General features: G+C 43.3%; 1 protein-coding gene and 1 pseudogene across 1 annotated transcript in view; one reads left to right on the top strand and one right to left on the bottom strand.

The window, feature by feature from the left end:
- GPD1L (glycerol-3-phosphate dehydrogenase 1 like) overlaps nucleotides 1-24,317 on the top strand; it is a 44,008-nt gene that overhangs the window by 9,677 nt on the left and 10,014 nt on the right. The window contains exons 2-5 of the mRNA XM_019727743.2: nucleotides 3,990-4,167; nucleotides 8,806-8,946; nucleotides 10,396-10,534; nucleotides 16,019-16,131. Of these exons, the coding sequence (XP_019583302.1) occupies nucleotides 3,990-4,167; nucleotides 8,806-8,946; nucleotides 10,396-10,534; nucleotides 16,019-16,131 (571 nt within the window). The remainder of the gene's footprint in view (nucleotides 1-3,989; nucleotides 4,168-8,805; nucleotides 8,947-10,395; nucleotides 10,535-16,018; nucleotides 16,132-24,317) is intronic.
- LOC109445383 (dynein light chain Tctex-type 3) lies at nucleotides 2,873-3,832 on the bottom strand (annotated as a pseudogene).

The following is a 24,317-nucleotide window of genomic DNA, read 5'->3' as shown; positions in this document are numbered from 1 at the left end:
GAGTAAATAATATAACTTGAACTTCCCTTACTTATTTTTGTCTGGTCATTTTAAGCTCCATCGAACCCCAAAGGATGTACAGACATGATCCCATGGGCTTAGTTCTTAATAATTCCAATTCTTGTTTAAATTTTCTTAACTAACTCATTTCAGCAGACACCACAGGTTTGCTTTTGGTTGTAACGCTTGGCTTCCCCAACAGGGGCCTATAAGAGAATAGCAGGTGTATTCCAGTGAGATCATGGGGAGATGTCTTGTGGTTCTGGTCTGTTTTCCCCATTTGGTTTACTGGACTTGGATTCCTAGGGTCTTAGAACCTTCCCCCGCCCCCCGTCAGTTTGCTCGATTCCCCAGAATCACACTTGCTCTCATTGACCTTGTATGAGTTACTTAATCCCACGGAACACTGTGAGCCTGAGCTGCTATTTCCCTGTGAGTTATACGTGCAGCTCTTTCCAAGATTAGAATAAAGGTGAGAGTGATGGTGGGGAGATTCTTGGCCTCGTTTTTACAGAGTGTCAGGAGGAGAATTGGATTAATGGGCATTTAGTTAATAAACTGTCCTGCTGGCATAGAATAAGAATTTTATAGATAAAGCCACAGAGCTCTGATACGTGTATTTGCAACTATTTTGTGAGAGAGGAGAGCACCAACTTTCTAGATGATTGTGCAGAGCAGTGATTCTGAGTCCCTGGCTACACATTTGTCTCTGGGGGGCTTTAAAAACTACTGTGGACTCCTGAAGCTGAAACTGAATGTCAACTATAATTTAATATATATATAGTCACGGGATGTGGAGTACAGCACAGGGAATAGAGTCAATGGAATTGTAACGATTACATACGATGTCAGAGGGGTAGTAGATTGGGGAAGAGGGTTATCACTTTGTGAAGTCTGTAAATGTCTGGTACATTGTTTTGTACTCCTGAAATTAATTTTTAAAAAATTGATCTTAAAAAAAAAAAAAAAAAAACTACTGAGGCCTGATCCCACTCCAGAAATACAGAGTTCGTTGGTCTGAGGTATGGCCCCGGACTCGGGATTTTTAAATCTCCCAGGTAATCCTAATGTGCAGCCAAAGATGAGAACCAGTCTTAGTTTATCCACTCTATCTCAGGAACAGGAAAATAAGTCTCATATACAGAAAATTATTTGGATTTTCCTGGTTGTTAAAGCACAGAGGTTTATATGCTGGGATGAATTGGAGTTGGCTTAGAATAACTGAGATTAATCGGAGAGTAAAGATAAATATCTCCAGCATGTTCATCTGCATGAGCTTGGTCCTGCCCCCCCGCCCCCCGCCTTCTCTTGTCACCCCTTACTCCATCTCAGCAAACTGTCTTGAGAATTGACTGCAGTATACGAATGTAAAAGTAGGAATGCAGCAAGTCTCTGTTTTCAGATTTCTTCCAAATTCCTCAGACATGATTCATAGCAGATATTCTCTGTTGTTTTTGCATGGGCTCATTTTACGAGGTCTGACAATGAACTTCGTGAACTCATCCTAGAAAAAAGTGCTACATACCTCATCGCTGAATATCACTATGGTTACCTTTGAAGTACTCCCCTTGAGAAGCTATGCAGTGACGCCAGTGCCTAGTCCACCCTTCAAAGCAATTTTGAAACTCTTTTACTAGAATGGCCATCAGAGCTGTCGTCATATTACCCTTGATGTCCTTGAGTGTCATCAAAATGCCTTCCTTTCAATATTTCCTTTATCTTCCGGTAAAGAAAGAAGTTATCGGGGGCCAGATCAGGTGAGTGGGGAGGGTGTTCCAATACAGTTATTTGTTTACTGGCTAAAAGCTCCCTCACAGGCAGTTCGACGTGAGCTGGTGCATTGTTGTGATGCAAGAGCCATGATTTATTGGCAAAAAGTTCAGGTCATCTAACTGTTTCATGCAGCCTTTTCAGTATTTCCAAAAGTAAATTTGGTTAACTGTTTGTCCAGTTGGTACAAATTCATAATGAATAATCCCTATAATGAGAAAAAAAGGTTAGCAACAATTGCTACAAGTTTGCAAACTTAATTGTCTGACATCGTACAGTGAATTTCTTTATACTTTTTAAAATGTTACTGTGATGAAAAACCAGCCTCCTATTTTCAGAAAATATTTATGAATTAATCTACTATAGAATTGCCTCTCTCATTATTGTAACTGGGTCACCATGTAAGCCTATCATTTTAAATGTTACATGTTTTAAAAGTATTTTTACTCGGCGGAAGAAAATTCCTTGCAATATTTATAGCTGCTCTTTTAGGAAAGCTTTCATCCTTAAATTGTTGTATTCCTACACTCAGAAGGCATTTAAAACAAGTTTTTATTCTTGCAGTAGAGCCTGCAGAAGCTAATACAAGGAACACTGGTCTTTTGACAAAATACTTGTGTAAATTTGGATACTGTATTAAAACTGTTGTTTTAAGTTCTGCATAAAATTGAGTATCAAATATCTGTGTTCATCTTAGCAATAGTAATAAGTTACTTAATCTCAAAAAAAGATTTTCTTAAGAAAACTGTAGAATAAAACTACAGTTTTATAATCTTCAACTACTCCGTTTCACCAAATTGAGAACTCATCTCAGTTTCTTATTAGAAAAAGTAATGACTGCCCTAACACATGAATTTGCAAGGTGCTGTTTTCGATTCTTTCATTTGCTCCTCACACCAGGAAAGTTGTCTAAGAAACAAACCATTTCTTCCAGTCAAAGTCCTATAGAAGAAGCTAATTGGCTCAACCGGGATCAGGTGCCCACCCCTCGACCAATCAGCAGCCCAATCAGCAGGGTCTTGGCCTACTGTGCACTCAACACACCTGTGAGATGGGCACAGGTGTCTGGGCCAACCATGAACACTTCTGCCGTGGTGACCAGCTGTGGACCTGCCATCCTTGTCTCCAAGACTGGCATGAACTAGTCGGAATGCCTTCTCTTTCCCTGTGGGAAACTGATTCATTACCAGAATATGTTTGGTGAATAGAGTTGTACAGAAATGGGAGCTTGTGGGGCTAGAGGCCAGCTGGACATCTGCTGGCAGGACCCAGAACCTGGGCTCTTACTCTGTTCCTTTTCTGGAACCACTGTTGTTCTTGTCTTTCCATTATGACTGCACCTGGGGCCTGTTGCAGTTCACCAGAACACATATTATTCTACAGTAGCTACATTGAATCTCCTTGATGGATCTGAAATATTGCCTAGAAGTCTTAGAGAACACTCTTACGTGTTATTTTTATGCCATCTTTTAGGTGGATTTCTTTCTTTTTTTTTTTCAAAGCCAAAATATTTTTAGCCTGTCACAGGACAATAGCAATGACAAAAACATTGACGATACAGTTCATGGTGTTTCAGTTCTCCCATCATATAGTACAGGTTCCATCAGATGTGACATCCCAAAAGCAGGAGCTGGCTGCGTGAAAGCCATATGCACTCCTCTAGACTACTGCACAGGTCACATATATTTATAAGCTTTTCCCAACTTAACTAAATGTGCTAAGGATTTTTCCACTCTGCTTGCGGTCCCTTGGTGGTGGTTGTCCTCATTTTAATCTTCACACCTGAAACCCTATCTATACACTCTCTCTTTTTTTTTTTTATGTACTCTTTAACAATATTGTGGGCTTCATCCACATCGAAGCAAACCTTGTCACAGTGGTGAGGGTCCTCCTCCGTGGTGGCTCTGATTCTTAGGTAGATTTCTCTTCTGCCTGTGATACTCTCTTCTAACATCGGTTGATACTTACTAGTTTCAAGGGGTGGTGCATTTTGACCTGGTACCAAATTCTGGGGCATTCCTGATCACTGGGGTGGTATTTCCAGGTGTAAACAACAAGTTTCAAATGGCTTGTGGCTGACACCACATCCCATCTTGAGTTACAAGCTCAGTGTTTGAATCAGAATCAGAACATGAGTCTTCTGTATCAGAATCTAATCTGTTTTCTCTTCTGCCCAAGAGAGTTTAATTTTTTTTTCTTGTCCACTGTTTCTCTTGTAGGGGTTCAGCTGTTGCAAAAATCATTGGTAATAATGTCAAGAATCTTCAGAAGTTTGCCTCCACGGTCAAGATGTGGGTCTTTGAAGAAACAGTTAATGGAAGAAAACTGACGGACATCATAAATAATGACCATGAAAATGTAAAATATCTCCCTGGACACAAGCTGCCAGAAAATGTGGTAAGGCTTTAGGATGAAAAGTCCATTTGGTGAATTCTGAAAGTTATGCGTGGCTGAGTTAACACTTGGGAAATTGGGGAAATACAAAAGCTACTTCCCACTTCTACTGTTCCTTTGTCCTACCAAGTTCTTAGCGATTTTGGTTTTCTGGACTCTGAAAAATGGGCTTTGTTTTAATTTGCTAGGGCTGCCATAACAAATAAAGGACAATCAACCGGTGGCTTAAATAACAGAAATTTGCTTTCTCACAATTCCGGAAGCTTCAAGTCCAAGATCAAGGTGTCAGCAGGGCTGGTTTCTTCCGAAGCTCTTTCCTTGATTTGTAGATGACGACCTTCTTCCTGTGTCTTTACGTGGTCTTCCTGCTGTGTTATCCGGGTCCTGATCAGCTCTTATAAGGACACCAGTCGTGTTGTGTTTGGGCCCACCCTAATAACCTCATGTTAACTTCATTACCTCTGTAACAACCCTGTCTCCAAATACAGTCATATTCTGAGGTACTAGGGTACTTATGAATTTGGGGGGGACACAGTTCAACCCATAGCAGGTTACTTTCTTGGCATTCAGAGTGCAGGCCACATCAAACAACCTTGCCTTCAGCTGCTCGTGTACCCTGGTAACTCCCGATACACCCTTTCTACATGTGTGGGCTTTGATTCCCCTCACGAGGACACTTAACCCGGGTCTGTAATTAAAATCAGGGTCAAGGCCTAAATTGTAGAAGGATATTGGAGAAAATATAAAGTTATAAGACTGACAGTTTAAAATTCAAGCTTTTTAGGTCTAGGAGGGAAAAATCAAAGTTGTTGCCAGGCTTCCTTCCAGTGGCTTGCAGGAGAGGTTAGGAATGAGCCTGAAGAACACAAAGGGGGTGCCCTGCTGTTTGTCTGAGTGGGGTTTATGAACTTCTGTTGCCAGCTTCACCCCTTGGTCGCTTTCTGTAATTGAAAACCAGACGATTGTGGCTGCCTGATTCCTGTGGTTAACCAGAGAAACTCATCTCCTTTGCTAAGGAAATACCCATCACTACATACGAGTATATTCACTCACCAAACCTTTATGCACGTGTACACACATGCGCGCGCACATGCACACACACACGCACACACACACACCCTTCAGCCTTTGCAGGGCATTTCCCAACATGGTGAAATGGAAAAGACTCAAAGAGAGTCTTTCAGACTCAAAGAGAAAACAATGTATGTTAGAGTCCCACATCTGCAAATGATCAACTGTGTGCCCCTGGACAAGTGACTCGTCTTCACTGACCTTAGTCACCCCATATATAGAATGGGGATAAAAATCACCTTTTCCACCCAGCTACTTCACAGAGCACTTTCAAATTAAATAATATAAACAACAGTGCTTTGCAATGATATAAAACAAATGAGAGCAAAAGGGCTTGCCAGAGACAGAAAGAGGAATAAGATGGCCTTCTTCCCTCATGAGTCCAGCAGAGGAGACAGGTATGTAAACTAATAAGTGCCAGGAAGTAAGTGCCAGGAAGTTTGGAGCTTCAAAGACCTTGCTCACTGAAGAAGAATTTTGTTTGGCTTGTGTGTGTGTGTGTGTGTGTGTGTTGGAGGAGAATGGGGAAGAGGAGAAACAATAGGTCCAGAAAAGAAGAAAGATTTTAATTAAAATTCAAGCTGCCAGGCTCTGTGTGACAAAGGCTTAGAAGTTCCCACCTAAGTAGGGGCAGTAACTCAAGGGGGAATGAGGGGCCCGAGTTCTTATGAAGGCTGGGGGGAGGGGCTTGGGTAGAACCACAGACAAATATAAAGGAGCATAATGAGCTTTGCCAATAAGGGTCAAACAGAGCAATTGTAGGTTGGCATCGGGAGGCTGATGGACTAGAATGAGAAGAAACTGCTTTTTTGGAGAAGGTAGAATCTCCAGCTGGGAGGGAACTAATAAACAGGTCGATTTTTGGTGATGAATCTTTGCCACTTGTGGCAACCTAGATTACCAATCTAGAGGCCCCTCTGAAGAGGAAAACAGGTTTTCCCCTGCCTTTAGGGGTATGAATAAAAAGGGAGAAATGCTAAGCTTTGGGTTGTTATCTGCTATAAGAGGAATGACTCTTTATGTTGCCATTCAAAGCAACTTAAGCTAAGATAGAGAATGTTTTGATTCATACGAGTGAAAGTCCAGGTAGGGCTGGTTTCAGGTACAGCCTGAACTAGTGGTTTAAATGTCAACAGGCCCTTTGTTTTCCTCTGTTTCTCTGCTCTTCCTTCCACAAAATTGGCTCCATTCACATGGGAGCCCCTTAACAGATATAGGTACTCCCCCTCTCATTTGTAAAATGGTTGCAGTTGTTCCAGACCTCACATCATCATCATCCCACACTGTTCAAAAAAAAAAAAAGAGAGAGACCCAATAGCTACTGCAGAGGGGTAAGGAAGCAACTGTTCCTCAGAGGCCCCAGCAAATGTCTCTTTGGCTCCCACTGTTTTATGTGCCCTTTGACTTGAACAAGTTAAGGACCATCTGTGTGGAGCAAGGGAGGGGCCAATTCCACCCAAATTGCATGGTTAAAATGGTGAAGCAGTAGCTTTTGAAATGAAATTTAGGGGCACTTTTGCTAGAAAGAAGGAGAATGGAGTCTGAGTGGGAAATTACAGAAATCTTCCATACCAACCGAAGGGATAAGAGAATGAACTAATTCCAGACAAATTTCCTTGGGGAATTCTTTGAGTGAGGGAGTAACTCTTAGCACATGTATTCGTGAAGAGAGTAGGCTAAGATATAAGAAGAGCTATAGTAATAATGTGACTTAAGGAACAAAAGGATTTATTTCCCTGTCACATGACAGAGGTCTAACACCTTTGCTTCATGCCATTATTTTGGTCACGTTTTTCTTCATCATTTCCTGTGCCATCTTGTAGGTCTGTGTTGCCACGGGTTTCAATGAGCAGAAATGAGGAAGAGAAAGAGTGGAGGAAGCAGCCCACTGTTTTAAGGGCTCTGAGCCATGTGTGGTGTGCACTGCTCCCTCTTGCATTCCATTGATGAGAACTCGGTCCCTAGCCTTGTGGAACTGCAAGGGCTGCTGGAAAACGCAGTCCCTGTCTAGGTGACCAGTGACCAGCTGAGAGTTCTGTGATTATGGAGGAAGGGGAGAAGGAATTTTGGTGAGGAATTGGTGGTCTCCATTACAACTCCCAAACTAGATTTCCTAGGCAGTTTACCCATCCTGTGGCAGATAGCACTTCCTCAGAGAAGACTCTTCCTCCAAGTCCCTTTAGGAAACCAGGAATGCTTAATGGGAACTATGTCAGGTACCGTTAGTGTCAGGTACATATGACAGGAAACCTAAATTAACAGTGATCTAAGCAAACTGAATGTTGGCTTTTTCTTTTCTCCTGTGTAAAAGGTGTTCATCGTATTATTGATGCATCCTGGTGTCAGGGACACTTTTTATCCTGTTGTTCTACCATCTCAGCATTTGGTTTCCTCCTCATAGTTCAAGATGACTGTATGAATTCCAGCCATCTCTTCACATTGCATCTGGCAAAAGGAGGAAGAAAGGCCTTCCAGGGCGCTTCTCAGAAGTCCATAGGCAACACTTCCACATACACCCCATTGGTCAGGACTTAATCACGTGGGATGTCTAGCTGCAAGGGAAGCTGGGAAATACAGCCTTCTTTCCTGGCATTTATGAGCCTAGCCCTAAGCCAGAGGTTCTCTTGTTGAGGAAAAAGGGGAGAACAGATATTGGCAACAACAGGCAGTCCCTGCAAGAGACCATATGTTCCCCTTGTCTTCACTAGATGGCCTCACCTCTGCCTGTGTGTGTGTGTGTGTGTGTGTGTGTGTGTGTGTGTGTGTGTCTGCGTGTCTGCCCATGTTAAATTTAAAAACCCATTTTTGTATATATCTGAAGGAAAGAAATCATCATAATACCTGACCTATATTGAGTGCATACCAGGTACCAGACACTTCGAAAGAGGTGGGGACAGAGTTGGAGGAACCACAAGGGCTTGGTGAAGTGCCCAGAATTTAGTAACAGGAAGTCATAGCCACTCCTGAAAGGGCAAGGGGATAGACTGGTATCACCAAACAGGCCTGACCAGAGCTTAGGGACATGGAAGAAAGACTGCCTGTCAGAAGGTAGAATGAAGTCAAGCCAGCTCCCCTGCAAGCCTGGGCAGGAGTGGCCCAGGAGGCTTATAAACACCCTCACCTGTCTCTTCTCCCACCTTGCGTCTCCTGACAGTGCCCCCCTTTGGCTGAAGCCAACTGGAAGACAGAGAGCAAGGGCACCCAGGGGAAACCGTCCACAGAAAACAGCCTCCTAGGGAACAGAGTGGGTAAAGAAGGGCAGGAAATGGATTGGGGGGTTGGGAGAGAAACAGAGAACAACCCACAGAGTATTATGATGACTTTCTTTTATAGGTAAGGCAACTGAGGCATGGAGAGGGTAAGTCCCTTGCCCAAAAGGTAAGGGACAGAGGCAGGCCCCTCCTGGCTTCAGATGCTTGTCCTGAGTGAGGCAGGCAGCCCACACACCTGCTCTGATTGTCTGCGCAGTGCTCTGCACACAGCAGGCGTCTGCTACAGGGTCAGTGGATGGAATCATTTGGATGGGCACGTTTCGGTATAGAAGTGACCGTTTGCTCCTCGCCACGGCAGGTTGCGGTCGCAAACCTCAGCGAGGCCGTGCAGGATGCGGACCTGCTGGTGTTTGTCATTCCCCACCAGTTCATCCACAGAATCTGCGACGAGATCACCGGGCGAGTGCCCAAGGGAGCTCTGGGAATCACGTTGATCAAGGTAACGCCCGCAACTCGGGCAGGGAACACAGCATTAGACATTGGTTCCTGTGAAATTTCACTTCCTCTCACTTTCACCTCTCGATAAGGAGCTGAAGGGGAGGTTAGGGCAGTTTTTGGTGTTTTGTTTGTTTTTGTTTTCTATGGCAGATGTGAGGGTGGTCTCCTGGTTGACCTTGCTGTCAGAAAGAACCTTCCCAGGTTTGCATTAGCTGGGAAGTTCACCATCCTTAGTTCCCACTCCTGGTATATTCCCTAAAGAGGGAGTTTTAAACCAGAAGTCCACGAACCACCTCCAAAGGTCCATAGACAGAATTCAGGAGGTTTGTGGTCTTAATTGTAGGGGAAAATTGCATTTTTATTTATTTTAGCCTCTAACTGAAATGAGCATTTCCTCTGTTTATGAATGTGGACCATAAGCCAGAGTTTCAATAACAGTAGTATGAGCAGGACCTGGGACCCTCTTATCAATAGAATCACAGATATTTTCCCATCACTTTACAGTAGGTTCAGATATCTCAAGGTATCATTTATCCTCATCACTACTTTGAAATTATGGTAACCGTTAGACCTGCCATGACATCTGTTTTCTAATTGCATTAATAAAACAGCACATATTTTACTTTATCAAAAATTTGTTTTCGTTTTTTAACATTTTGATAACTATGTTTTAATATAATTGGTTTCCTGGGTAATTTTATGTATTTTGCTTTATGCATTTGAAATTCTGAGAATGAATTCATAAACTTCCCCAGGGTGGGGTCCACATCATAAAAAAGCAACAGAACTCCCTAGAGAGACTCTGTTCTGGAGTGTTCATAGATGAATGTTTATGAAAGCAAACTGGAACAATTCAAATGTCCATCAGCAGTAGAATGGATAAATGAATGGTGGGCTGTTCATTTTGGAAATTACACAGTAGTAAATAGAAATGAACCAGAGCGTTCTTGCAACCACATGGGCGAATCTCTAAAATAATAAATAATGTGCAAAACAGCACATCACATATGAGCAGTACAATTAACATTTATAGGCTTTCAAAAACAGGCACACTGACTTAACGTATTGTTTAGGGATGGTTATATGTGGCAAATGATCGAGAAAAGCAAGGGAACAATGCACATAGCATTCAGGATAGTGGTTCACCCTGGAGGGGAAGGAGGATGAGCTAGGAGAGAGACAGGGGAATTCAGTGGTGTCGGTCATGTTTTGTTTCTTAATCTGGGTGGTTACATGTTTGAGGTGGGGACATGTTCATTTTCTTTTCGTTTTATTGTTACTCTTTAAATAGTACATAGGCAGTAAATATGTTTTCTCTTGTAAGAAAGAGATATTTTTCAAGATGCGTATGGCACTGGGTGTCTGAAGCTTGATTTCTTATAAAGCAGCGATCTCACGCCTCTTGTATTTTTGACAGTGTGTTTTTCTGTGAATTCCTGACTCCTTGTAGGGCATAGATGAGGGCCCGGAGGGGCTGAAACTCATCTCTGACATCATCCGAGAGAAGATGGGCATAGACATCAGTGTGTTGATGGGAGCCAACATTGCCAGCGAGGTGGCTGCTGAGAAGTTCTGTGAGACCACCATTGGTGAGGGCTGCTGGGGCCTGGACATGTTTTGTTTTAACACGGACAGTTTCCATTTCTGGTATTTTCTGTAGTGGACTCTTCCCTGCCCCCTTACATTCCTGAAGTGGACCTTCCGTGGGGTGGGGATTTTATGTAAAGAGGCCATTCTGTGGAATTGAAGTGTTTCAACAACCTCCAGAATGAAAGTAAAGCCACGGAGACCATTTGGACTCGCCATGATCCAATAACGAATTTTGAGATTAAGCACAAAAATGTGAGGTTACTTGTACCAAGAAGCAGTTGGTTACATCCATGGTAGGGCTTCCCTGGCCTTAGAAACCCAGCTTCTCTTTACTCACAAATGCTGGTCTCTGGATCCTCATGGGATTCCAAGGAGATCTGAATACTGATGGGAATGATCCCTGTTTCCAAATGAATCAGCCGAGGCTCAGGGGATGAGTTACCTGCCCTAAGGTCACACAGCTAGTACAGAATCCAGGCATGAACTTGGATCTCCTGTTTCCTGAAATAGAAAGCTCTTTCTAGTCTTATACAACATTGGTGCTGTGAAAAGTTTTGTTTCTTTTAAAAAGGGCTTTGGAATTCTCAAGTGCCCGTGTACCATATTAAAGGACTCATAGAAGGGTAATTTTGTTATATTTGCAGTTGCTTTGTAAGAGTTTGTTTAATTTTATCTGCCACTCCAGAACTTACTTCCACCTTTGTCAAACAGTTGAACAGTGTGAATCATTTCTCTCTGGCAGCTTTGTAAACAGAAGCTCTGAGAGAGGTCAGGCTCTCTTGAGTAAAGATGGGATGCACGAGAAAAGGTAGCTCCTGGTTCTCATACATGCCTATCAGTTAGGACGTTTTTGCTCTTTTTGCTTTTTTTCCCCTTTAATATATACTTTTTTAACTTTTATTTATTTTAAGTGTTTTTCCAGGACCCATCAGCTCCAAGTCAAGTAGTTGTTTCAATCTAGTTGTGGAGGGCGCAGCTCACAGTGGCCCATGTGGGGATCAAACCAGCAACCTTGTTGTTAAAAGCACCGCACTCTAACCAATTGAGCTAACAGGCCACCATCCCTTTAATTTTTAATTGCATAGTTATTACATCATCAATGTGGAAAATAGAGATAATCAAAGATAACCATTTTTATTATTTAATTTTCATTATTTTGTCTATTTTTGCAGACTATGTTTGTAGTTGTTATATACTGTTTTTATAACTGCTTTATTTACTTAGTATATAGCAACTTTTAAAATCCATCAACATACATCTTCATAGCTGTATAGTATTCCACAACAATCCCATATATGGGGTCACTTAAAACTCTTTTTTTGAGAAATAGTATTTTTGGAGAAGAGAGGTATCACAAATAATATAAAGAAGAAAACAAAATGGCCTATAAGAATACCATTTCCTAGGTTGATATTTTCAAAAGTGATATAGTCACAGGTAAGAAAATTCAAACAATATGAGAAGGTGTAAAATTAGAATTAACATTATAATTTCCTACCTACTCAAAAGTAGGAAGGAATTTCCTTCCTACCCAAAGGGAATCACTGTTAACAGTTTCTAAGTATTCTTCCAGAAAAAAAAAAAAATTACATATGTATATATACTCCTCTACATGTAGGTTTTATTTTTTCACAATTAATTCCTTTGTCCATCTGTGATTTTACTGTGGCCTGTGAAATTGTTATGTAATTCTGTTTTTCAAAAGAAAATTAACTGGTTGTTCCAACTCAGTCCTACTTGCCAATAATCAATTGGCAATCACTTTTGCCAATTGGTTGGAATTGATACGGCTGAGAGCACATCTCCAATCCTTGAGTTACACCTTGTATCTACCTGTAGATTTGGGCTAGGATTTTTACCTGCCTCTAAGCCCTGTTTATTGTAGAAAAGTTTCCAGTGCATTAGACTCTATTGGTTTGTAAAGACAGATGCACAGACGTTACACCACTTTCCCTCTGGCTTTTGTTTCCCCAATGCTTCCAGTGCCTTCGCTATGGGTTGGACCTTGGTTGACAAGAGTGACCTGAATTAAATTAAGTAAGACTTTGAAAGTAAGATAGAACACGCAGGTGATATTCTCTAAATTGTCTTGTGTAACCTGAATTTCATCATGAGGAAATGTCAGACAAGCTCAAAGTAAGGGACATACTACAAAACATCTGTCCCCACTCTTAAAATATCAGTATCATGAAAGACAATGGAAGGCTTAAGGAAGTGTCATAGACTAAAGAAGACTCAGGGAGTGAAGGTGCCATGAAAGACAACATTGCCACAATTGTTGATATTGAAATATGGTTATGTGTTACATAATTGTATCAACATTAAATTTCCCATATTCGATAATTGCACTGTGGTTATCCAGTTTCTTGATGACATTAGCAACCAACTCATTTTCAGTTATGGTAGATTCAGGAATCTTAGCCTACTTGAATCTTCTATGGAGGGAGAAGAAAAAAATGGCATTGTTTTTAGTATCGTGTGTAAATACTAACCGGTGTGGTGAGCTACGGTGCCCCCTGGTGGTGACAGTTTCCTTCGTTCTTGGGACCGACCTCACAGAATTGAAGACTTAACTCAATCATCCCACAAACATTTTTCAAAGTCTATTATGTATCAGGCATGGCGCTAACTGGACGATACATAAGCTCCTTGTGGAGCTTCCAAGTACAGAAACAAGTATGGAATCATAGACTGAAATGAGGGTTTTGAAGGAGTGAGTTAAAGAGGTTGATTATCTCTCAAACTTGGCACAAAAGAGAAGGGGAATTTTCCTGTCTTTTGGTTCATATTGAGTTTGGAATAGCCCTTCCTCATGGCTTTTGGGGACCACCTGTTCTGTGCTAGATAGTCTGGGTCTCTGCTTGCCACATCACTGATTATGACCGATAATAATAATATGATTAGTGCTTTCTTATCCATGGTTTAGAATAATTTTTTAAAGTACATTTGAGAAAAAGTGAGCTTTCTGTACATTAAGCCTCCCTAATGGACACTGTGTGTCATTTGCAGCCACAGAAGAACAGAGAGACTCCACTTTGTATCAGTGGCAGATGGAGAATGCACTTCTCCCTGCCTGCTTGTCAGATGGCTCACAGCAGCAGCTCAAGATTCTAGCTGCAGACAGTGAGGAGTTTGTCTGTGAGACTCACAAGCATCCTTCATGTTGGAGGCACTGAGCGGTGGCCCATGGTGAGGTGCAGAGGAGAGAGTAATGGTGTCATGATGTGGAGACTGGGGGCTACTTTACCCATCCCAGGAATGAAACGGTGTTGCACAGAATCACCCAGATGGTCTGGTGGACTATTTAAAAAAGAAAGAGGACCATTTGCTCAAACTGACACAACTCTAATATTTGGACAGAGGAGAACTCGGCTAAATAACAAATACTAGCAATGCCTGTAGAACAGAAAATGTGTCCCTAAGTATTGGGTGTAGATATTTTAAACATTTTGTTATGGAAAATTTCCTTGAAAACAAAAGCAGGTAAAACAGTGTCATGAACGCCATGTACCCCTTGCCTGGTTTTAGTCATGATTAACTTCTGGCTAGCCTTGTTTCGTCGGTATCCCCACCCTCTCCCTACTCTCCCCTGGATTATTTTGACATACTACCTTTGGGTGTTATATTAATTGTTGACAAGCATCTTTTTTTTTCCATTGGAAAAATTATAGCTCTAATTGTGATGTTTGTTTTTTGCTGGTTTATCTTCTGTTTTCCTACCCCTGAGAGGCAGCATAGCATAGGGAGTCAGAGCATAGGCCCTGGAGCCAGAGAATGTGGGTTAGAATTTGAGCTCTGCCTCCTACTAGCTGTGTGACCATGGGCAAATTGGTAAACCTCTCTGGGCCTCCTGTCTATAAATGGCAAAATCCTAGTCATAAGCATGTGAGTGTCGGCTAGCCTGTTATTATCACATAGGACCTTCAGTGCTCCTTACGACTAACAGCCTGTTTTCGTACCTGATTCTTATTTAACCTCACGACAGTCCCTAAGAGTGTCATAGTGTTTTACTCAGGAGGAAACTGAGGCCAGAGGAGGTTACATCAGAGGTTTGCAAACGTGTCTGCCTCTTGGAATCACCTGGGGAGCTTCAAAAATTGCTGATGCCTGCTGCACCCCAGAGACTGATTTAATTGGTCTCAGATGTGGCCTGGGCTGTGGTGTTTTTAAAGATTCCCTAGGTGACTGTAATGTGCAGACAAGTTTGGGAACAAGCTTGGGAACCTAGAGGCAGGCAGAACCCAAGTCCTATAGCTCAGTGAGCTTTCTGTCATCTGTGTGGAGTCGTCATTCATTGATTTGGGAGCCAGTACTTGGCCTGGTAAGTTTATCATCCTTATGTCCAGAGCAGAGCCCCACCCCGCACTCCCACCAACCAGAGTGGATTTCACATCACACTTTACTTTTGTTTGTTTTGGGTTTTAACCCAAAGTCCTTAAACAACAACAACAACAAAATAATGTGTGAAAACAACTGAGCTTCCAGCTCATTCCAGGCACTGTCCCAAGGGAAGGGACAGAGCTTAGCGAAGACAAGTACTGTGAATGCACTGCCGTCTTCTGCAGTGTAGTCAGAGAAAATATTTGTTGGTGTTGTATCAGTTCTCTGTTGCCATAGTGATGCTAACTAACAACTGTCACAGCATCTCAGTGGCATATAAAATAAACACAGCTGACACATCTGTGAGTCCATGGAGGGTCAGCTGGTGGTGGCTGGGACAGCTGGGGTAGCTCTACTACATGTGTCTGTCATCTTCCTGCTGGTACAGGGGAACCAGCCCTACTGCACAGTGGGCTTCCAGCTTCTGATGCATCATGTCTGTCAATGTCCCACTGACCAAAGCAAGTCACATAGCTGAGCCTAAAGCCAAGGCATGGGGGAATATGCCCCATCCCCTGTAAGTCCAAGCACATCATGTGGTCAAGACTAATATCCGTAGAAAGGGATGCACCCTTATGCCGTGGAAACGAGAGGGTGAATGGTTTTGAACAATAATCTGTTACAGATGGAAACCAGAAATTGAGCCAATAAGTGTTTATGGGAGCAAAATGTTGGAACAATTTTAGATTTCAAACACTGGAAAGATAACTTAGATAAAATATAATACATGTACATGGAAAAGTACAAAGCAGCCGTTTAAAACGATGTAGAAAAGATACGCTGTCATTGAAAAGTATTCCTGCCATAAAATGGGAGAAAGCAGATTACGAAACCACAGACACATTATGTTCCCAGTTTTGAGAAAATCTATATATATTCATATGTCAGTAAGTTAAAGATGTATGCAAATTGTTAATGATGGTCTGTGGTGCAGTTACGGGATATTTTTTATCTTCTATTTCTACTCCTATGAATTTTTGAAATTTTCTATAATGTGAGCATACGTTCCTTTTATAATAAGAAAATAGTTATTTTGAACTGTGTTAGATGTGCACATTGAGATAGAGACTGTTATTCATTGCCTGTTTCTAACCTTTCAATAGGCAGCAAGGTAATGAAGAATGGCCTTCTCTTCAAAGAGCTTCTGCAGACTCCAAATTTTCGAATCACGGTGGTTGACGATGCTGACACCGTGGAACTCTGTGGTGCGCTTAAGGTGAAGTCGCCTTGTTATTTCCACTCACGGAGCGGAGTTAATCGTGTACGGGCACTGTTAGCATTCTGGAATCTCATCCCGAAGAATGGGCCCTGTGTTCTGGGCATGTACTTCAGGGAAGAATAGTGAATTGGGAGGCTTGTTTATCACTCCCTACTTTCACCCCAGCCTTTCCTGGGTGGTTCTAGGTCCTCTCTCACTCCCGGTTTGCTTTTGTTTCTAAATCTGGGAGAATCGTGGTGTTTTGTTCTTTGGGGAATCGGCAGCATTCATATTTGGGAAGCATGCAGAGAGTGCCTCGATTGTAGTTTTACCTGGGAGCAAAGTCTTCTATTAATTCAGATATTTCTTCTACCTATTATCTGGAGCAGGAAAAGGAACTTGTTTCCTCTGAATTGTGCTACTCTATTGGTTTGATGGTTCAGTTGGTTCTTTTTAAAGGAAAACAGTCTGCTGCTTGAGGAGGTTTTTCTAAGAATAGTTTTATCTTGGGGAAAAGATCAAATGAAAAGAGCAGCTTCTATTGGCCAGGGGCTTAGGAAGGTAAAGAGAAATTTCCACTCTTTGGGCTCCTGACTTGCTTCTGCCTTTTAAAGACTGGGGTCCAGGTCCCTCTCACTATATGGATTCTGAGAAACAGCCAGCGGGAGCTGGGCTGCTGAGTCATTTCTTTTGTAGCAAAAGCTGCTTTTCAGGAATTTGAGCACCTAGGGAAAGAAATTAGGTGATCTGGAATTGTCCTCACTTTGTTAGGTAAGCATTGCGAAGATTAAAAGAATGCTGAGGAAACCAAGGTCCAAAGAATGCCTTCTGACTCTTCCTCTAAATTGTACACCGTGTTTTCTCATCAGTATTTAAAACCACTTTCTAGAATTAATATCACATGTATGTGTAGTCACATGTCCCTATGCAAGAAGATTTTTAAAAATTAAAGCCAAAGACCCGGGCTCCTGGGCAGCACGTGTCCATCTTCCTAAAGGCTTGTGTGGGGCGCCCCTCCCATTACAGGTGGCCGTTGCACATCTGAGACACCGGCTTCGGCTGCTTTGTTTGTTTTCGTTGGTTAGGATTTTTATGTGTTTTTAATAGTCCTTCATTAGTTTAATGACCACTCGACAGCAGGGGCATCAAGAAAGCCTAATTGCTCAGCACAGATCTGTGTCACTCCAAAGCTGTTTTTAAGTGACTGGATGTTTTTGGAGGTAGATGAGGAAGCTGTGAGATCCCGCCCTGAACAAAGGGTTGGGGGGAGAAGAAAGATTCTAGTTTGAGGGCTCTGGAAAAGCCCTGTTAATGGGACCCCATTGTGTCTGAGCTGGTCTTGTGTCTGAGCTTAGAACGGCTTTTCATTTTTGTTGGCAGGAAGCCTATGAGTGGATTTGTACCTGCTACCAAGACAGAGTGGTTCTTGGGGGGCGGGGGGGGGGGGGTGGAGGCAGATGGGGGCTCAGGACCATTTATCATTTTCCCCCTAAGTTTTCCTTTAAAATAGGACCCGTTACCATCATTCCTGTCTGCTTGCACTGGAGCTGGGAGTTTTGAAAACTGACAGACAGACATTTCAGCAGTCATTGAGCCTACCCATGCTGTCGTACGGATGAGGAGATAGAAATCCAGAGAGAGTAAATGACTCCCATAGAAAATATTGGCACAGAGTATGAATGCGGATTTCAGAAGCTTAGTCTGGCGTTTCTCGCTACTGTATCCGACCTGACTTTCCTCGCGTGTGTCCAGGTAGTTGAATAGAATGAAGCCCTTCCTGGTCAGAGCCGGCCAAAGCAAGGACAGATGGCATATGTTTGTGTTGGTGTTATTACATAATTAGTTGCTGTTTTTCCCTGATTATGAAAGTTGTGCACATTTCACACAACAGAACAGTGTAAAGAAGAAAGTGAGAGCCACCGATAATCCTTACATCCTGAGATAACCACTGTCAGGGTTTGCTGTATTCCCTTCTAATCTTTTCGCTTGTGTGTATATCCTCTTTTTAAAACAAAACCTGGATCTTACTGTTCAAATACTTGGACATGTTTCATTCTTTTCACATTAACGACCTTTAGTAATCTTCTCCATACTAGCAAATTTAAAAATGTACACTCTTTTTTTTGCTCAAAAACATGAGGGAGTTTGATATAAAAAAAATGGAAAACAACTCCCTACAAGGATTTTTTTAAAAAGAAAGAAAATCAAAGGGAATTATGCAAAATCGTTTTGTACCAGTGCTTCTTACTTTCTTCAGAATGTCTTTTACCTCCTAGCTATTTTAATCTCTGAATCAGTAAGACAATAGTCTTTTTTAAATACAACTTTAACTGTAATTCATGTATTAATACATTGAACTACATCCATTTAAAGTAGGTAATACAATGGGTTTCAGCAGATGTGTACATGCACCGTGAAAATCACCACAATACAGAACATTTTCATCATCCCCCCAAAATTACACATGTCCCTTTGCAGTTCAAGCCCCCTTCTTTCCCCCCTCCCCCCCAGCCAGGCAGCCACTGATTTGCTTTTGTACACTATAGTTTGCATTTTCTAGAATTTTTATAATGGAGTTGTACAGAATGTACTCTTCTGTGTCTGGCTTCTTTCACTGGGGGTGTATTTCCGTTTGTTTTAATGTAAACTTTAAGAGGTACCTCATATAGAAAAGTACAAAAGTCATAAGTGTATATTTCAATCTATGTTATCATTTTGAATAGATGCTTTATCAGGATTAAATTTATTTAACTGAGACCCAAAATAATAGTGGCTGAACAGGTAGAACATTTATTTCTTATGTGAAAATCCTGAATCCATATGACAACTCTGTTGCACAGAATTCTCAGGGACCCAGGCTCCTTCCAGCTCACAGGGACAGTACTTGTCCTTATGGAGGAGGAAGAAATTTTATTCTATCATTCTAGGGTTTTTTGGCTGCTCTAATAATTAAAGTGACATGAGACTAACAAGAGAAAATAACGAAATTTAATTCTATACATACGTACAGGAAACTCATATACGTGAGAGTCAGAGACCCCCACACGCAGGAGAGGTTCAGAAACAGAAAGGGAAAATGAGATATATATGACACCCTGAGGCAAGGAGTAAGATAAGGTGCCTGGGGCTTCAGAAGGGAGGAGGGCAATTAGCAGGCCAATAAGAGCAGATGTTCAGTAATTAGATGTTTGCCCTGCCTTATAGATAGGTCATAAAAAGTTATTTCTGATGATAACTCTTGTTATAGGCAAGGACCCAATTTAAAGTCTTTAAGGGAAAGGTAAAAGTGTCTGTTGAGCCTGCACGGTCTTGATTGCTTTCAGCTCAAAATAATCCACATGCCAAAGTAGCACATCTTGGGGAGGCCTGTTCTGAACCCCTTCATCATCCTCATGTTTTGAAATGGTCGCCAGAGCTCCAACCATCACATCTGCCTTCCTGATTATAAGGGGGGAGAGAGAGAGAGGGAGGGAGGGAGGGAAGAAGGAAGGAAGGAAGGAAGGAAGGAAGGAAGGAAGGAAGGAAGGAAGGAAGGAAGGAAGGAAAGAAAGAAAGAACAAAGGGTACATGGCAGCTATCTTTTTAAGGCAGGTTCTGGGAAGTCACAGTGTAACCCTTTGGCTTTATCGCAATGGGCAGTACTTAATTGTTTGACCATACCTAGCTGCAAGGGAGGTTGGGAAATAATTATTTCCCCCCGTGGGCAGCCATATACTTGCATGAAAATCAGGGACTCTATTACTCTGGAAAAAGAGGAGAATGGACTGGGGGATAAACCTATCATTTATGCCACGAACTCATGATGCTCCTTTGTAGGGCTGTCTGTGGTGAGGTTTACCAGCCCTAATTGTTGGACGTGTAGGTTACCTTCAGCATTTTGGCTTTGATAAACCATGCTACGATGACAGCCACTACCAGACCCCATTAGCCATATGTGCATTTACATTCAAATTAATTATTTGCATTTACATTCAAATTAATTAAAACTTTTTTAAAAATTTAAATTCCGTTTCTGAGTCACAGTACCCCATTTCAAAGACTCATTAGCTTCATACGTGAGTCTTTCTAGAGCGTCTCGGCAGCGAGTTGTTGGCTACTATACTGGCTGAGCAGATATAAAACATTTGCATCATTGCGAAAGCTTCTACAGACAACACCGCTCTAGCTAAGGCAGCTTCTTATATGGGCTTGACCTCAGCCCTCCTTGACATCTCAGCCAGGCTGCCGTATACCGGGCCCACCCTGCCAACCACACGTGGTACCTTGCCTATGGTAAGCCCACACACTGCAGACAGACCTTCCTCTTAGGTCAAATGCACTAGGAGCTAGATTGTTGGATGGACAGAAAACAGTGAAGGCTGACTTGGTTTCAGGTGAGTGTGACGCCAACACTCACCACTCATTTTTCATGAGTGGTGAGTGTTGGCATAACCTTCAGGTGGTGTGGGCTACACCTCCAGTTTGATAGTCTTTTTGTTGGGGGGATGGGAGTGGAAGGAATTGAGTCCCGCCCACCCCGCCCCAATTCAGAATTGCAAAGGTGGCACTTCAGGGTGGATGAATGCCTCAAGTGTTGCCACAACCCAGGAAAAGGGGAAGGGCTCAAGGACGACTATCTTCTGAAAATCATGGTATTTTTAGCTCCAGAACAGTTTAAAGCAGATTTAAATGCACAGTGGATAATGATAACTTTCACAGCTGAGCGATCTCAGAAGACATCTGCTCGAATACTATTCAAACATGATCTGACTGGCTCAGTGTGTTTATTTTTCTTTTGACAGTGATAAGTGGTGGAGGGAAAGAGCAAGGATTTCAAGATCCATCATAAGGCGATTAAACTGGGTTGAGGCCCAGGGTCCCCTCAGGAGGGAAGAGATTACCCTGCAGTAGCCCATTTCCCTCCCCCTCCACCCCACCCCTCGTGGGAGGTTATACATCTAGTGGAAACTGTGAGGGCGTCCCCACCCATATACCCTGTGTTGAAGGGGCCGAGAGGGTGGCTGGAGCCCCCAGGCCATGGGCAGCCTCATCTGCCTATTCTCTGAGTGCAGTGACATGAAAGATCAGACGTACTGCTTTGGAGCTCAGGGCTCATCCTTACAGCTCCTGCTTGAATGCTTCCAGTGACGGAGAGCTCAGTCCTTTGCCTCAGTCTTTTGTCTCTGGGTGGCTTCAACTGTTCCCGTTAGGAAGTTCTTATCTTGATGCTGAGATGGCTCTTCTGTGCCTTTCACTCGCTGGGCCTAGAGTGGTGTGATCTCCCTGGAGAGGACTCAGGAGCCAGGCTGCCTGGGTTGGAAACCTAGCCCTGCAGGTCCTGACAGTGTGACCTCAGGCAAGCTACTTACCCTGTGTGCCTGAGTTTCCTCCCTTCTTACTGCGCATGTAACAGGACCTGCCTTGGAAGAATGTTGCGAAGATTAAACACGTTGATAGTATTATAAACGAAGCACTGAAACAGTTCGATAAGGTTAACTGTTACAGTTAGTTTTATTGTTTTTCCCCATAAATCTTTTCTCCTCCCGAGCCTATCCTTCTTACCTCCCAAGCCTCAATGCAGACACTCCTCTCTGGCGTCTAATTGCAGAGGGGTCAGGAAGGTCTCTGACCCAGCAAGCGGTGGGGGTGGCCAGGCCAAATTTGCCCCACGGTAGAAGCAGCAGGGCACAGGGAAAGAGGGGGGCTATGGAAGCAGGCACCAGGGGCACGTCCCAACTGCCTCCCTCACCAGCGAGGTGTTCTCGGCAAGCCACGACCCTCTCGGAGCCAGCCAGGCGATAGGTACACACTTGTCAGGGCTGGCGCAAGAATTCCAGTGTGTGCAGTGGACTTCATGTGGCTCCCTGTAGTCACTTAATAAATAACCCCTCTCACCTCTGTGTATAGGAGCCTCTTACCAAACAGAAGTCCCTGTTATCTCCCACTCAGTCTGTAGACATTTACTGGGGTGGTCAGGCAACCTCCAGAAGGGGTCACATGTGATGAAAGAAGACAGAGGAGGCATCAGAGAGCCATGTCAGCAATCCAACCATTTGGATCCTGGGCCTCGTCACGATGCCATGATAACTTCAACAACACACCCAGTCCTGGGTGTTCTTACAATGCCCGGCTCATAGTCTCTGCCCAGCGCCCATCTAAAAGGTCCCCTCGGGAGCAGAGCTGCAGAACCAGATCCCACCTTGCCCCTCGGCATCTCTCGAGGCTCCTTTCACACAGCCTGTCCCTTCTCCTCTCACGCGGTGCTGCCAAGCCAGGAACCACCCACTGCCTCCTCACTGTGCGCACACAGCAGGTAGTTGGGGACAGAAGACTGCTGTCAGGGAGCTGATAAAACCTGCAGTGTGCATCGCCTGAGTGGCTCAGGCGGGAAGGGGTTGCGAAGCTTTTGCAGGTACGGGCAGAAGTTAGTGCCTTCTGAAAACGTTTGCTCCCTGGTCAGGCTGTTAATCCAAAAGACCTCTGAGTCCTGTCAGCTCTACCTATAGCTGTAGGAACCCAGGTCTACATGGAGTCCGGCCTTCGTGGGGAGAGAGTGATCCACTGGGAGCTGCTTTGCTGGTCTGCTGGAGCTCAGAACCGTACTGGGAGACTACCTAGAACACAGAAATAGTGTGAATTTGTCTAAAACATGTATGCATTCGTTGTCAGATTTCTGAGTATTTTTCAAGAATTTTTTCTTCTCTGTGTTGATAGCAGTGAGAATAGCTAGCAATCCATATTATTACCGAGGAAGAGACGATACATTCAGGGACGTTGCCATTCTGATCCTGTTATCTAGCCCTCATCCTTCTGCCATCACCCTGTGAGAGCTGGGAAGGGAGGGTTCTGTCTATCGAAGCAGACAAAAGCTTCAGGAGGGCTCTCCAGGCTTTTGTCATCTGAAGTGGCTTTGTGGCTTCGGCCTCCTGGTGAGCGATAGCTGTGTCGTAAGTGGCCAGATCCATTTCTCAGGGTGAGCCACATCAGGGCTGGGGCTGGTGTATTTTATCAAAAACTGCATCAACCAGAGAAGTCACTTTTCTTCCCCAGTTCATTCCATTTTTCACCTCATCCCTCAAATTTTATAGGCCTGACGGTGTAAGAAATAGCCTGCCTTTCATTAATAAAAACTTTCGAAGGACAAAATGCACTTATTTTTACTGATTTTCCATTTGCTACCAGCTAAGTTTCATGTTTTAATCTCTCTCTCAAGGCACAAATCCTTATGTAGTCACCCGGTAGTATAAAAAATGCTAGGGTGGTTAGACAGAGTCAAAATATTTGCATTTTTCCTAGCACCGAGAGTTCTTGGTGAAGGAGCTGGTCACGTGGAAAGGGCCAGGAACCTGGGGGCTCGCCTGCTGTCCCAAATGAGTGCCCTCTGTGCCCTCGTTACTTGTCATATGTGGTTGTCTGATTTTACATCAATTTAAGGCCTGGCTCAGATGCTGCCACCTCTGTGCAGCCTTCCTTGCTTTGAAATGAAGCCTGTGGCCCCCACCTCTTGGCATACTGTCCTCCTTCTGTCTCCTGCTGTGCTTGGCTGTTTCTCTTTTCCCAGCGAGATTGGCAACTCCGTGAGGAGAACCTCCGTCGAATTCTATCTTTGTAGCTCCTCCCTGGGGGTACCCTTGACCCCCCCCCCCCCCAGTACCGCCCTGCCCTCCAAGGCTCAGTGTAGGGCTTCCCACACAAGGCATGCTCACTTGAAATACATGCGTTGAAATGAAAGGCAGATTTTCAGTCGAGCATTACAGTTATTGGTGTCCACATTTTATTTTTCTTATTAGGTCGGGGCCAAACATTTTACACAAACTTTTTCCGTAAGGGCCCCGTAGAAAATGTGGGACTGAGAATCGTATGGTCTCTGTTACAACTACTCAAATCTGCTGTTACAGCACAAAAGGCACTGTAGGCAGTACATATATGAATGATACACCTGAGTTTCAGTAACGTTATTTACAAAAACTGGCAGTTGGCCCTTAGTGTGCTGACCTGTGAACTAGATTATCAGCTTCTGAAGAGGCAGGTCTGGATCTAACCTGTCCAGTGAGTGCCATGCAAAGAGCGAGGGCTCCACACATATTGGTGTAGGGATTATGAAATGAAACAAAAGGCTGAAATTTGAGCTACCCATAGGCAGATGCAGTGACCCAGCAGCTCCACTCCTAGGTACACACCCACCAGAAATGCCTGCAGCAAAGGGCATGTACCAGGGGTCCTTA

This window comes from Rhinolophus sinicus, linkage group LG10, assembly GCF_036562045.2.
Source record: "Rhinolophus sinicus isolate RSC01 linkage group LG10, ASM3656204v1, whole genome shotgun sequence".
NCBI lineage: Eukaryota > Metazoa > Chordata > Mammalia > Chiroptera > Rhinolophidae > Rhinolophus > Rhinolophus sinicus.
This window is presented reverse-complemented; position numbering and strand designations above follow the sequence as displayed.